Source organism: Candidozyma duobushaemuli (assembly GCF_002926085.2).
Source record: "Candidozyma duobushaemuli strain B09383 chromosome Unknown A_B09383, whole genome shotgun sequence".
In the NCBI taxonomy this organism is placed as follows: Eukaryota; Fungi; Ascomycota; class Pichiomycetes; order Serinales; family Metschnikowiaceae; genus Candidozyma; species Candidozyma duobushaemuli.
Window position 1 is genome coordinate 2,712,814 of NW_020289901.1, and position 13,248 is coordinate 2,726,061.

A 13,248-nucleotide genomic window follows, 5' to 3' on the forward strand; every position below is an offset into this window, starting at 1 on the left:
TGTGCACCTCTGCCTTATCTCTTATCAGAGGCGCAATATCATAGTCATATCGCCTTTATCGAAAGCTGCCAAAATGACCCATCTAACAATGAAACACTAAGACATTGTCTTATCTGGGTGGCAATCGAGCAACTAAAAAGCCTCCTGTCAAAACCTGTCTTGAAACTCCAGATCATGCACCTTTCAAGATAAGAGCCCCAAAACTTACACAAAAGCACCGATTGGGTCAGTCTGGCAACAACAGCAAGCAGATGACCCAGAAGGTACAAAACGAGCCTGGATAAGGCGATCTCATTTGATGAAGTTTTCGATTACAACGTGTTTTAGTGTTTGTGCATCTCACAGTGATAAGCTCAGATTCCGTATTCCGTGGGGTTCTGGAGCCACCAGCGGAGATTAGACTTATTGCAGCTTGTTTATCTTCGGCTACTTGCGTTTCTTAAATGTGGGGTCAAAATGGCAACTTAGAGATTATCGAATAATATGTGTATCATCACTGAGGTGCTGCAAGACACAACCACGAAAGTTTCACATTACAAAAGAATGGGTCTTTTCGTTCATGCCTTCAAGTGTTAGATCGATTGGATTAATTCCAAAACTGAAAAAAATAAGCGTCAGCAACCCCATATCTCGAGGTTGTCTTATTGCAGCCAGTCAATTCACACAACATCAACACATCCTTGACTCTGTCAACTCCACTTTACTGACTCCATAAACAGGCTTTTGACTCCTTCACTTCTCCCCGAAAATTGACTTTTACGCCGCCCTACATTCCATTTCTTGATACTCTGTTGGGCAGCTCAACTGCCGTCGTAACTCGTAACTATACACATTTAGCGGTTGGCCAAGGACTCCGTGATGGAAGTAATTGGGTGAATGTTGACCTCGTCCTCCTCCATGTAGTCCAACTGGTTCAACTCGTCCTCCTTGTCGTTGAAGCTCTTGAAGATGGCGTAGAAGAGACATCCAGCAATGAAACACGAAACAGCCAAACCGGTGTAGGTCCAGACCAATTTGGGGTTTTCGGCAGTTGGCGAAAGAGCAATACCGATGGCAGAACCGAAGGCGTTGGTGACAAGGAAAAGGGAAGTAATGAAGGCCTTCATTGTCACAGGAGCCTTGGTGTAGGCGTACTCCAAACCAGTAATCGACGCCAAAATCTCTGACATACCAATCAAAAAGTAGGCTGGGGTCTGGATGGCAACGTGGATATGGTTGGGTGTGTTTCTGTATTCTTCAGCACACTGCAATGGGAACTCGTAACAAGGACCCTGCTGGTAGATGAAATGCTGGAGCACACCGGCGTAAACCATGGAACTGGATGCAAACATGAAGCCCCAGAAGATCTTGGTGATGGCTCTGAAGGGAGTGAATCTTCTGATGAAGGGGTAGACGAAACGCTCACAAATGGGGATAAAGATGATAATGGTCAAGGCGTTGATGGCCTGTAAAATATCGTTGGGAAGCCCGTGAAGCTCCATCTGACCAGCCTGGGAAACGAAATTGTTGATCATCTGGCCGTACACCAACCAGTAAATGGGGTAGAACACAAACACCTTACAAGCGTAAAGAGCTCTGCGGACCTCCTCGACGAATTTTTCAGACCAAGGGTAACCGGCCTCGGGGTGAAGCGAAGGTCTGGCAGCGTCGAAATTGAACTTGTTCTTCATGGCAATGTAGGTGCATTTGAAGGATCTGGCGATAACCTGTTCTCCAACGGGCACCTTGACGTAGTACTTTTTACCCAAAAGGAGCACAAGCGGAGCAATGCAGAAGAAGCACAAGGGCAAAAGGAAACCGGCCCAGAAGTCGACCTGGTGCTCCAAGGAGGTGGTTGCAATGACAGAAAGCGAGCCAATATTGATCATGAGGTAGAAGAACATGAAGACGTTCTGGATGGTGATGTTGGGATCCTGGATGACTCTTTCGCCGGATTTGAGCACACGGATGACGGGTTTGTTTTTGGGCACCTGGTCGGCAATCAAGGGAGAAACATTGGCTTTCACACCTCCAGTACCGAGACCAATAACAATGATAGCCACAATGAAACCACCAAGCGAGGTGTCTCTGGAGGCGACGGCGGGGATGGAAGTGACGAAAAGGACGATAATGCCCACCAAGTAGATACCACAGAAAATACAAATGGCGTTGTACTTACCGGTAAAAGTGTCTGCGACCCAGGCACCGAAAATAGGCGTAACATAGCACCAGAACTGCCAGAAGTAGGACAAGGCGGTGGCACCGGATTGGTTCAAGCCGAGGATACCACGAGGAGTGTCGTTGGGCGTATTTTGCATGTAGTTCTGGAACGGCGTGGACAAACCGTAGTAGGAGAAACGTTCAGCCAATTCCACGATAGCCACAAGCCAACAGCGAAGCGGGATCTTCTCAGACACATGGCGCAATTTCTTCATTTCTTCCAACGTGGGTTCTCTGCCGTCATCGTCACCCTGCTCCAACTCAGAGCCCAGCGAAGGCAGCTTGACCACCGTTTCAAGGGGAGCTTTTTCGTCCGACAGCCTCAGGACGGAGTCTGTGGGAAGGGGTTCTTTTTCCTGCACAACGATGGACTTTTCCACGTTTGAAGCGACGGCGTCGCCGGAGGGGTGTGACATGGCGATGGAGTTGGCGAAAAAGCGGGCCCTCGGGGCCTTATATAGCCTGGTTGCACGGCGTTTCGAAGCTAGGAAATGGTTGCAAAAAGCCGCAGGCAGGCCCGCAGGTGGAGCAGACGGTGTGAGTAGTTGTGTGCAGGTCGGCAGTAATAGTTAGCGAAGCAGCCCAGAGGCGCACGGCACGAACCTTGGCATCTTGGCAGGGAATTATGGGATTGCTTAGATAAGAGGGAGGGAGCGAGGGGAAAAAGGTTTTGGCGTTTTGGAGGATTTTGGCGTTTTAGGGAATTTAGGCGTTCAGAGGGTTTGTGGATTTTGGGGAGGCTGTTTTTGGGGTTCAAACGGCTGCGAGAACGCAGGGACTAGATAGCCCGTGCGCAGAAGCCAGGCCGTAGGATGGGAATTGAAAAGAGGATCAATGGGCGGGTGAAGGAGGCGATTAGATTGCTTAGACAATGCTGATTGGCGGGTTGATTTGCTAAAATTGGTGTTGGTTGGTTCGGGTGGTTGGCTTTGGTTTGGTGGCTGGCTTTGGTAATGGAGGTAGGCTTCGTGGTTGAGCAGACTTCGTGGTGCCGCGGGTGCAAATCTATTCTAATCTCCCACTGCGCAATCAGCAATGCAACAAGGCAACATTCCCGTGATCTTATCGGCAATTGGCGGCCAATCCAAGATTGTCAAACCCAAGAATTCGATTCAGCGATTGGCGGCTGTTTCCAAATTCATCTCCAGAAACTACGTGTAAAGTCAGTCCAGAATCTTCAGAACTCAGTCGCAGCGTCTCTACCATCCCGGCTAATGGCGGCCTTGGCTAAGCAGGGGCACCCGTCACGGCCATTGTGCCTCCACGAAGGCGGAGACGCAAATCCACAGTCAGGCCGGTCAGGCTGGTGAAAGTGGCAGTTATCGGGTGATTTCAGTCCTTCATGGGACATTTAGTCAGGTCTGATTTCCCGCACCACTGATTTTTTCACAGCCGTACAGGCGGTACACTTACAAGGCTTACTACTCACCGCACAAAGACACTCAGATTCCTTATGAACTTCTTGGTCCAAGAAGAGATGTCATTTCACATCCTTCAATACTTTCTACCGACACGGCACTTGTTATCAGGATGCTTATCTTGTTTGGGAATTCTGGGCCAGCCTCACGCTTTTTCTTGGTACCCCCACAGAATCCGCTCTGCGAACGCCGTGCTATTGTGCAACGGGAAATCTGTGCTAATTTAACAGGCGAAGTTTGATACCTCGACTTCATGTTTTCGCCTTTCTACATCTTCTTCTTTTTCTTGTTTTTTAAATTCGTAATTTGACGTAGCAGCTTTCCCGGGAAATTGCCGTTTTGTCCGAGCCAAGATTTCAGCCAGTGACGTGCGTGGAAAGGCCCCGCCCAGCTGGGTGATGGAGTAGTTTGAGGATGAGGCCTGGGAATGGCCCAATGCGGGCTTTTCGAAAAAACACACTTTATTCTCCACCGTTGGAGCGTAATTCCGTGATTTCGAAAAATCCACAAAACGCCTTTTACGGACCTCCAGGATCCTGTTTCCGGGCTAAGGGCGGCCTGTTTCGATGAGCTTGGCGTCGGCAGGCCGAACAAAATAAAATAAGTGCAAGTGGGTGTAGAATTGGGCTGGAATTTTTTTTTTCGTCTTCTCGTTTTGTTATCGAAGGTTTAATGCAAAGTGACAAGAAGCTCATATCGTGAGGAATCTTCCTAATTCATGTTTTCCCCTGGTGTCACAATCCCCTGCTGGTTCTAAATGTATCGGTGATGACGTGCCCAATCTGGTACTCTCCAAAAACGCCTCTTTGTAAGAGGTAAAAAATGGGAATCCAGGAGGCTACTTAGTCGGGGACCGTTGTTCGTGACTTGGCAGATAGACGGTTTGGGGTAGGCGGGAAACAGGTAATTCGTGCGTTTTAGTAGCATCCAGAAGTATTCGGTAGCACTCGGTAGCACGGTATACGTTTATTACTTCTTTACGTTTTCTGGTTCACGGTTGTAGACCTGGTTGAGTGGCTATTGGGCCTCGCCAAGGACGTGCAAATCGGAGTTTGTGATTCGATGCATCTGGAGAAGTTAAGCCTCGGGTATTTAGTCCAAAACACAATGGGCAGGCGTTTTGGCTTGGCTAGGGCTTAAAGTGGTCCAGCTCCCGAGGCTTTGGTGATTTAGAGTTTTTGTGCGTTTTCTGGAAAAAGATGCCCCAAGATCTTCGGGTCATGCCGTGTCGGAAGGTCCCGGTCGGAGTCAGCCGTTCAATGGCTGCAAAAGTGATTAAAACTCGAACGGGTACGGAACTTGACAAATTGAAGAACGTCTTTGATGATGCGCTTTTGGTCAACGAGAGAGACTTTCAAAGCGTAGTCATAGAATGGGATGCTCACTGGAGAAACTACTGGAAAAAACGTCGTCGTTACAAGTTGGAAACCGAAGTATTTATGTCGTTTCACAGATGTTTTATTGGTGAACCGTTCAAATACTCTAAGGTCGACATCTTTGTGTGATAGGCCGACGAGAGGAGGAAGATATAGGAATTGAGTTTGAATGGTGATGAAACTAATGGATCATGTGGAGGGTCAGCTAATTAACTATACAGAACGAAGGACTTTTGGGCTATTGGGGCTATAGCTTAATGGTTGTCAGGAATGTATGAGCTGAGACGTACCCAGATGAGGTAAGTCTATAGATAAGAACTCCTGTGACGTATATATCAATTTTCAAATTTACTCGAGTATAAATACTGATTGGAGAGAGAGTTTGGTGGAATGACGGCGGTGAAAACTAACCTGTTGTATCTCTCATCCGTGGCCTCCAGACCGCCTTTGAGAAAGTTCATAATTCAGTTTCGATTGACATGCCAAGTTGAAATCAGAAAACACCCCAAAAATCTCCATGGCAGTATTTGAAAATCGGTGTATTATGGAATTGTGAGACTTCTTGGAGATAGGCTTCCTCTGTGTCCAAAATCATAGAACCTAACTGGATTTTCCGGATGAAGTTATTCAAGCTTTGGTGGATTCTTATCTTAAAAACTGACTGGAATGTCTTCAGAAAACTTTCTGTTTCGTCATGGGATTCCCTCTATAGTCTTCCTCTCTTCTGATTCAATGAACCACACCTTGGGGTCAGATTTGTCAGAAACGACCACAGGAAGAGTATTCCAAAAACTCAAATGCAATATCAACTTGTCAGCCTAAATAAACCCCAAAAACCCTTCATCCACAAAATCAACGGAATCAACTCACAAATCACCACCTTAGCTTTACCGAGGCTCTGAGTGGCTGGACCCTGTGCATTACTAAGACGATGATTCAGATGCCCTCAATTTCGATTAAATCTTAGCTCAATAAGTCAAAAGTTACAATAATAGCCTTATAAGTTCGTTTTTGGCCTCTTTCCTGAAATTCAATCCCCCATCACACAACAACCCTTAAGCCTATTCGCAGCCACTATAGACCAGAGTCACAAACCAAAAACCCACAAGTCCCGATCCAGCCAATACAATTCTCCAATGACGAATGAAAATATTTTATCACAGATCTTTTTTTTTTTTTTTTTTCTTTCTTCATTCTTGTTCTTCTAAATGTGGTCTCCCTCACGATCCACAACGCAACCCTCAGCCTCGGATTTTTCGCTTTCTCACCTCAACTACCCACACTACACCATGTTTAGATTCACAGCACGCCTTCCACAGGCCCTCCCACGCCTCGCCAGGCTTCCGGTCGTCCGCCCCGCCATTGCTTTTCCCAGAATCGCCCAAAAACCGTATTCCATCTCCACAAGCGGTGAAAACGTCTCGCTCAAGATTGACAACATCCTGGACCACGAATACTCGTCTTTGGTAAACACATATCTCGAGCTGTTGAGCGATTCTTTGGAGGAGCTTCTGGAGGACTACCCACAGATCGATGCCGAGCTCAATCACGGCGTCATGACGCTTTCGGTGGCTCCAGGCAAGACCTATGTGATCAATAAGCAGCCTCCTAACAAGCAGATCTGGCTTAGTAGCCCTGTGAGCGGGCCCAAGCGGTACGATTTGATCAAGGGGAAGTGGACGACGTTGAGGGACGGAAGTGAGTTGACGAAGTTGTTGGTTGAGGAGTTGAGCGAGGAGTTGGGGGTTGAAGTTGAGTTGGAGGTGGAAGAGTGAGCCGATGGTACTATTTGGATAAGACCAAGGCCGTAGGTCTTGGTCTGTTTGAGCCGATGGCACTGTTTGGTTAAGACCAAGGCTGCAAGTCTTGGTCTGTTTGAGTGGATAACCCGCTTTTAAGTCAAGACCAAGGCTGTAAGTCTTGGTCTGTCTGAGCAGATGGTAATGTCTGGCTAAGCAAGGCCGTGATGTTAGTCTGTCTGAGCCAATGTTACTCCATGGATAAGGCAAAGACTGTAAGTCTTGGTCTGTCTGAGTGGACGTCAAATAAAGCCAATGCTGTTAGTCTTGGTTTGGACGTCATGGTCTGTCTCGCGATTTGAATTAGCCAAGTCTGAGTTCCCAGGCTGTTTTCGGCTGTCTTGGTCCGTCTGAGCTAAGCCCACAAACTAGTCTTCCTCAATGCCCCACCTTTGTTCTGAATCAGAGAATTGCCAGTTGAGACTGAGATCTCAGGTATCGGTCTGTCTCGTTCAATCACACTACCTCAGGTCTAGCTCCATCTGGGGAGCTTCCGTTTTGAGTATCGTCAACACCTCAGGTCTTGACCTGTCTTTGCCAACCCACTCTTCCAAAGTTAAGCTACAGGCGCTGACCTCCCAAATGCAAGCCTGATCGAAGCTGGAAGCTCTAACCTGTCCGGTGGATTGATTTCTCGTCCAACTGATTCCCTCGACTCGCCCTCTTTCAATACTTCGACCGGACGATTGTGTCTTCTCTGTCTGCTCCAATTGCTTCCCCATCGAGAATGTCAGTTACTACACCACATGTACATACGCCGGCGATTCCCCGGACCATAGTGAATTGATGTATTCATTGAGAAGCTGTAGGCTGCTTTTTTGAGCAGATGTAGCTATATGTAAGAGATTGTTCTGGACTGAGTGGAATTCACCGATTGACGTTCATTCAACATATCATTGGAGACCTCAAGGTCGGCCAGCGTCCAGGTCTAAAGAACACAATTGCACTAATAATTACCTATCGCCCTTTTTTGCTTAAAATTGAGTTAGGAAATCTATTTAACCGAGAGTCTACGAGTATTTCAATTCCATCGACAGTGGTGGTACGACTATTCCTACTCTGTGAGCACTACTCTCACTATACAGCTGAAGATCTTTTATAAATTTCCTGGGGTTTTCAACCTCATTTAAAATCACAACTCGTCAAACTTCAATTATCACACTTTTGCTTGAAATGCTCTTTCTTCGATTCACCGAAGTAGGTGAGCAAGCTGATGCAGCCAAGACAGAAATGACCACCCGATTTAAACGACCAATCAACGCCTAAATGCGATGGAACCTTCAATTCTTTAAATCTCGGAAAATCAAAATGTTTAATAGACGAATTTTAGAAAACGATTTAAAAAAGTCGACCGCCAAGTCGTATTTATAAATGCTCTGTTCATCCACCTCCGAATTTCGCAGCCACAGCCTGAGCAACCGACCATCCACCGTCCACCCAACCCACCATAAACCAACCGCCAAAACCCAAATTCCCAAAACCCACCATTCCATAAATAAACAACAAAACGCCACCCCCCTCCTTTTTGCTCTAACCCTTGAATCGTCAAACCTCCACATCACCGCCTCCTGCACACCGCCTTATCACAGCTCACCAACTACTCAAATCAACCATACCACTTTCTTCTTCAATTCCAATGGCTGGTCCGCCTCCTCCACCGCCCCCTCCGCCTCCGGGGCTCGATATCCCGCCGGCACCACCTGCCTCCATGCCCAAAGGAAGAGACGCCCTTTTGGGCGATATCCGTAAAGGTGCCAACTTGAAGAAAGCTACAACTGTCGATAAGTCAGGCCCGCTTTTGGGTTCCGGGGGTTCCAGCGCCGCCACTCCCGGCTTTCTGCTGCCCCTGCCGGCTCCAACATCGCTGCCGGCGCCACTGGGCGCTCCCGCTCCGCCGCAATTGGGTGACCTATTCCTGGGAGGTATGCCCAAGTTGAAGTCCATCAAGGACAACCGGGCGGGAATCGTGCCGCTGGCGCCGCCACCGGTGCCGCCTACGCTGGCGCCCAAATCGCCTGCTCCGCCGGAAACTGCCGCTCCTGCCGTGCCGAAAATGCCCTCGTCCAGGCCTCTGAAGACCCCGGCGGTTCCAAAATCAACGCCTGCTCCGCCTGCTCCTCCGTCAGCAGCGCCTCCGATCCCGTCGTCGCCCCCGCCGGTGCCGTCACTAAAAGTGCCCCAGGCGCCGCCCAGACCGTCGAAAAAGGGCCACCTCAAACTGGCCTCGGTCAGCTCCGTCAGCTCCGTGGAACTGGCTGCCCTGAACAGGGGTCCTCCTCCAGTGCCTTCTGCTCCACCGCCAACGGCGGCCCCTCCTGTCCCTTCAGCGCCTCCGCCGGTCCCCTCGGCGCCTCCTCCACCCACAATGGCTCCCAAGGCTCCGCTGGCCCCCAAGGACTCTGGGGCACCTGCTGCACCGCTGCCTCCGCCTGGAGGCCTCCCGTTTTTGAGCGAAATCAACGCCAAAAGAAACGACTCGCATGTGGTTGACAACGCCGGCGGCTCGGCCCCTTCAGCGCCTTCTTCTAGGCCCAAAGCGGCAAGTAAAGGTCCACCTACTTCCTCGGCTCCTCCGATCCCATCGGCTCCACCACCAGTGCCTTCGGCACCTACGCCTCCCGTGCCGCTGGCGCCTCCTCCACCCACGCTGGCGCCAAAACCGCCTTCTTCAGGCCCGCCAAAACCGCCTTCTTCAGGCCCGCCAAAACCACCTTCTTCAGGCCCACCAAAAGTGCCTACTTCGGCGCCTCCACCACCTACAAATCTGGCGCCCCCACCGCCTCCGCTGATCCCTCCACCGCCGCTGCTTCTGCTGAGCAAACCATCGTCGAAATCAGACGCTCCCAAGGCTCCTGCCTTGCCAGGCGGCTCGCTTCCGTTCTTGGACCAGATCAACGCAAAGAGAAACGACTCCGCCGTGGTCGACGGCACCTCAAGCTACTCCACTTACAACCTGGAGGCCTCCACGCCGCAGCTGTCTGCGCCAAAACCACCCTCGGCAGCACCTCCAATTCCTCTGAGCGTGCCAAAACCACCAACATCGTCGGTTCCCAAACCGCCAACATCGTCAGCGCCAAAGGCGCCCACATCGTCTGCTCCTGAACCGCCGTCCGGCCCGGCTCCGTCGTTTTTGGACCAGCTCAATGCCAGAAACAAGGCACAGACGTCAAAGTCACCAGCACCCTCCGCTGCTCCACCAATTCCACAATCTCTGGCTCCTTCGGTGCCTTCCCAGGCTCCTCCAACACCCCAGGCGCCTCCAGTGCCCACATCGTTGCCTCCTACGCCTCTGGCTCCTTCACAGGCACCTCCCACGCCGCTGATTCCAACACAGGCGCCTCCACCTCCAAGAGCTCCTTCGCCTCCTCTGGTTCCACCTCCACTGCTGTTTTCTCCACCTCCTCTGGCTTCTCTGGCACCTCTGGCACCATCGCTACCGAAGCAAACTCCTCCTGCTCCATCTTCATACAAACCCAAAAAGGCAGCGCCTCCTCCGCCGCCAAGCACCATGGAACAGCAGCAGTCGACGGGCCAGAATCTCCGGAAAATCTCTGCTCTGGACTACACCATCAACACGCAACAGAGAAACGGAAGCAGTTCGGAAAGATTGGTTATCGAGGACACGAGGTTCAAGTGGGTCAATAGCGACGCCTTGCCTAATCCTCGTCGGTTTGAGCGCAAGGAAAAGCTTTACCCTAGTGGTAGAGGCTCCTCTGTGCCTCTTGACCTTCTGTTGTTCTAACGGAGGAGCCGAGATGTTGATTCTAGGCTAGGAGCCGAAATATTATAGGCAAGAAGCCGAGTAACCCTGTGACGAGAAGAGATACCGGTGACAGGTGTGCCAACGGCTGCATTGAATATAGATGGTACGAGTACCACCAAAAATACACTACACGGATTGATGACTTCAGTTTCATACTAAAGAGCACAGGCTCCAAATTAAGAGAGTGTGATGATTCTATCTCTTGGTAATCATGCAAAGAGCTTCTCTCAAAAAAACATTTTCTTCTCATTAATGCATTGGGCACTATTCACTAGCCACAAACGAGACTCTATAACCATACGCCTCATCTTCAAACCAACCTCTATCCTAAATTCTATTCGGAGGCCCACTTCTCTACAACATTATCGTAAAACAGACAGGTCAAGGCGTCCTTTCCTGACCAGTCACCTCCATAAACCATACTCTCATGCTTTCCCTTGAAAAACTTACCCACCTGGGGCTCGTTTTCCCCAGTTTTCAAAACATAAGCCCCTTTATACATGCAACAAGCCAAAACAGAAAGATCCGGGCCGGGTATAAGTCTCCAGACTCCTCCCCCGAGGTTCGTTTTGTGTAGTTCCTGAGGAAGCAAGCTGGGAAACAAAGAAGGGCCTTCATCGGTATCGATTTTACGCAAATCAAAAACCCGGAGATGGTCATCGTAAGAGCCTGTCCAGAGACAGTCGGACCTTGGGTTTCTCCATTCTTTGCCTGGACACAATATCAGCACTACTCCAGCATCATGGTGCCGAGTTGAGGCCCATATTTTCCCGTTTTGGCGGAGATCGTGGGCTATGAGTTTTGCATCATCGCCGCCGGTAAAAACGACATTTGCAGCGGCACCTTCCTCTCCAAAAGCGCCTGTCCAGCATTCCAAAGAATGAGGAGTTTCTAGAAGATCAAAGGTCCCGTTTTGGAGATCCACAATGGCTGCTTCACCCGACGTCAATGTCGCCAAAAGCCGATTTGCATCCTTAGGGTCGAAGAACACCGACGTCACAAGCACATCCTCCTCAAACAACTCCATATTCTGCTTCATCTCAAGCTTATCGTCTTCAAACCTCCACACGCTGATGTTCCCTGTGGAATGCGCCAGGACCCAGAGCGACGCGTCTGTGGGCGACACCTTGAGGTCTAGCACGGCGGAGGCTGTTTTTGTTGAAGAAAGGCGTTCGAATTGGCCGTTTTTCGTGGTGTAGACGTCCAAGGATCCGTGGCGAGAGCCGTTTTCCTCGAGTTTGTACGTTCCGAGGACGGCGATTTCGGGATTCTGCGGGTGCACGCGGAGACAGCACGGCGGGAGTTCCGTGGTGGTGTTCATGGCGGAATTTGGTGTTTTTGGTGTGTGTTTTGGAAGAGTAGTGGTGAATTAGTATGGAGTTTTTCACATCGCGAGAATCCGGGGTAGCGATGAGGTGGGCAGTCTAAGATAATGAGTTTGATGGAGATCGATGACACTTTGAAGCGGTAAGAGCGATGTTTTGGTAAAAATGGATAGTGCTAATTTGAAAGGTCTGTGGTTTTCGGAAATGTGTGAAATTGTTGGCTTCTGAGTGTTCACTGGTTGAGTGAGCGTGAGTTGAATGAGTCTGAGTGATTAGACACTTTGAGACTTGAACGTCCTGAATTTTGCAAACGAAAGGGAGATATAAGGAGAGCAGGGAGATAGTTAAAATCATCCCAAAGCATTAGTATAGATAGTGAAGAAAGAGAGCATTTAGGCTGTCTGGTATGAGATGTAATGGCTGCAAATAGACCCAATGGGCATATCCCTCAAAGAAGCCCAATGTGCATATGCTTAAGGACTGAGCTCAATGGGAGATTTTGCCATGTTTGGATATTCATTATGTTCAAAACCCTGCCTGTCTGTCAATTGAGTGTTTGGTGTCAACTTGATTACTCAACTTCGATGCCTTGGTCTTCTAGGAGGGTGCTGAAAACCCCCAGTATCAAAACGGGAAATCATTTAGAAAGTGAAGATCATTCAAATATTGTGATGAGTTTGATGTAAATGGAAGGCAAGTTTGATGGGTGTATATTTTGGAACTTCTACTACATTTAGATTTTGGGGGAATGGGTTCTGCTATATAAGTTTTGAATGTTCAGTAGTTGAGTCTTATTTGGGTGAGCTAGAATGAACTAGAAGCAACCTGAACCTGTGCAGCCTAAACTGGAGAGCTCTCGGGCTAAAACAATGTGTTGAGCCGGCTACTTTATCTTTATTCGTTTGAGTTTTGAAATGCTAGAAGAGAACACTAGAGTATAGGCTGTGATATGGCTGCAAAGAGACTCACTGTGCTTTCCTTGGGTATTGAATCTACACAGAAAAAAAAAAGTTACTTTTCCAAGCTCTCAATAGAATTTGATGTCTTTGATCACTGTCAAGTGACTGCTTGACCCAATGACTGCTTGACCCTATCTTACTGAAGCAACTCTCGTGAGTAGTATATTGACTAGACTTTTGACGTTGACCTGCCATGAACATAAGAATCAAAATGGGGCCAAATCTTCACTTTGTGCTATTTCGAGAACCGGCATAACAAAAATCCATCAAAACTTTTCCTGTAACGCTTGGGAAGCATCCCAGGTTCACCCATTTATGCCACATGTGCACCCGTGCACCACACCGTTTATATACCACTTAAACCCGTTCCTTAAGCCCAGAAGAACAAGTCATCTAAAAAGTCAAATTT

General features: G+C 49.0%; 4 protein-coding genes across 4 annotated transcripts; 2 read left to right on the forward strand and 2 right to left on the reverse strand. All coding sequences in view use genetic code 12, as the record gives it.

Moving 5' to 3' along the window:
* Nucleotides 1–833: 833 nt before the first annotated feature.
* On the reverse strand, nucleotides 834–2,615 carry CXQ87_001232 (uncharacterized protein; the record flags this gene model as incomplete). Its single annotated transcript, XM_025479779.1, has 1 exon — nucleotides 834–2,615. The coding sequence occupies one exon, from the start codon at nucleotides 2,613–2,615 to the stop codon at nucleotides 834–836; it is 1,782 nt and encodes a 593-aa protein (XP_025339252.1).
* A 3,667-nt stretch (nucleotides 2,616–6,282) lies between these two features.
* YFH1 (ferroxidase) lies at nucleotides 6,283–6,768 on the forward strand (the record flags this gene model as incomplete). The annotated part of the gene is made up of 1 exon (XM_025479780.1): nucleotides 6,283–6,768. One exon carries the CDS (start codon nucleotides 6,283–6,285, stop codon nucleotides 6,766–6,768), a length of 486 nt encoding a protein of 161 aa, XP_025339253.1.
* A 1,660-nt stretch (nucleotides 6,769–8,428) lies between these two features.
* On the forward strand, nucleotides 8,429–10,534 carry VRP1 (Vrp1p; the record flags this gene model as incomplete). Its single annotated transcript, XM_025479781.1, has 1 exon — nucleotides 8,429–10,534. The coding sequence occupies one exon, from the start codon at nucleotides 8,429–8,431 to the stop codon at nucleotides 10,532–10,534; it is 2,106 nt and encodes a 701-aa protein (XP_025339254.1).
* A 355-nt stretch (nucleotides 10,535–10,889) lies between these two features.
* Nucleotides 10,890–11,876, reverse strand: CXQ87_001235 (diphthamide synthase; the record flags this gene model as incomplete). The annotated part of the gene is made up of 1 exon (XM_025479782.1): nucleotides 10,890–11,876. One exon carries the CDS (start codon nucleotides 11,874–11,876, stop codon nucleotides 10,890–10,892), a length of 987 nt encoding a protein of 328 aa, XP_025339255.1.
* Between the last annotated feature and the right edge of the window lie 1,372 nt (nucleotides 11,877–13,248).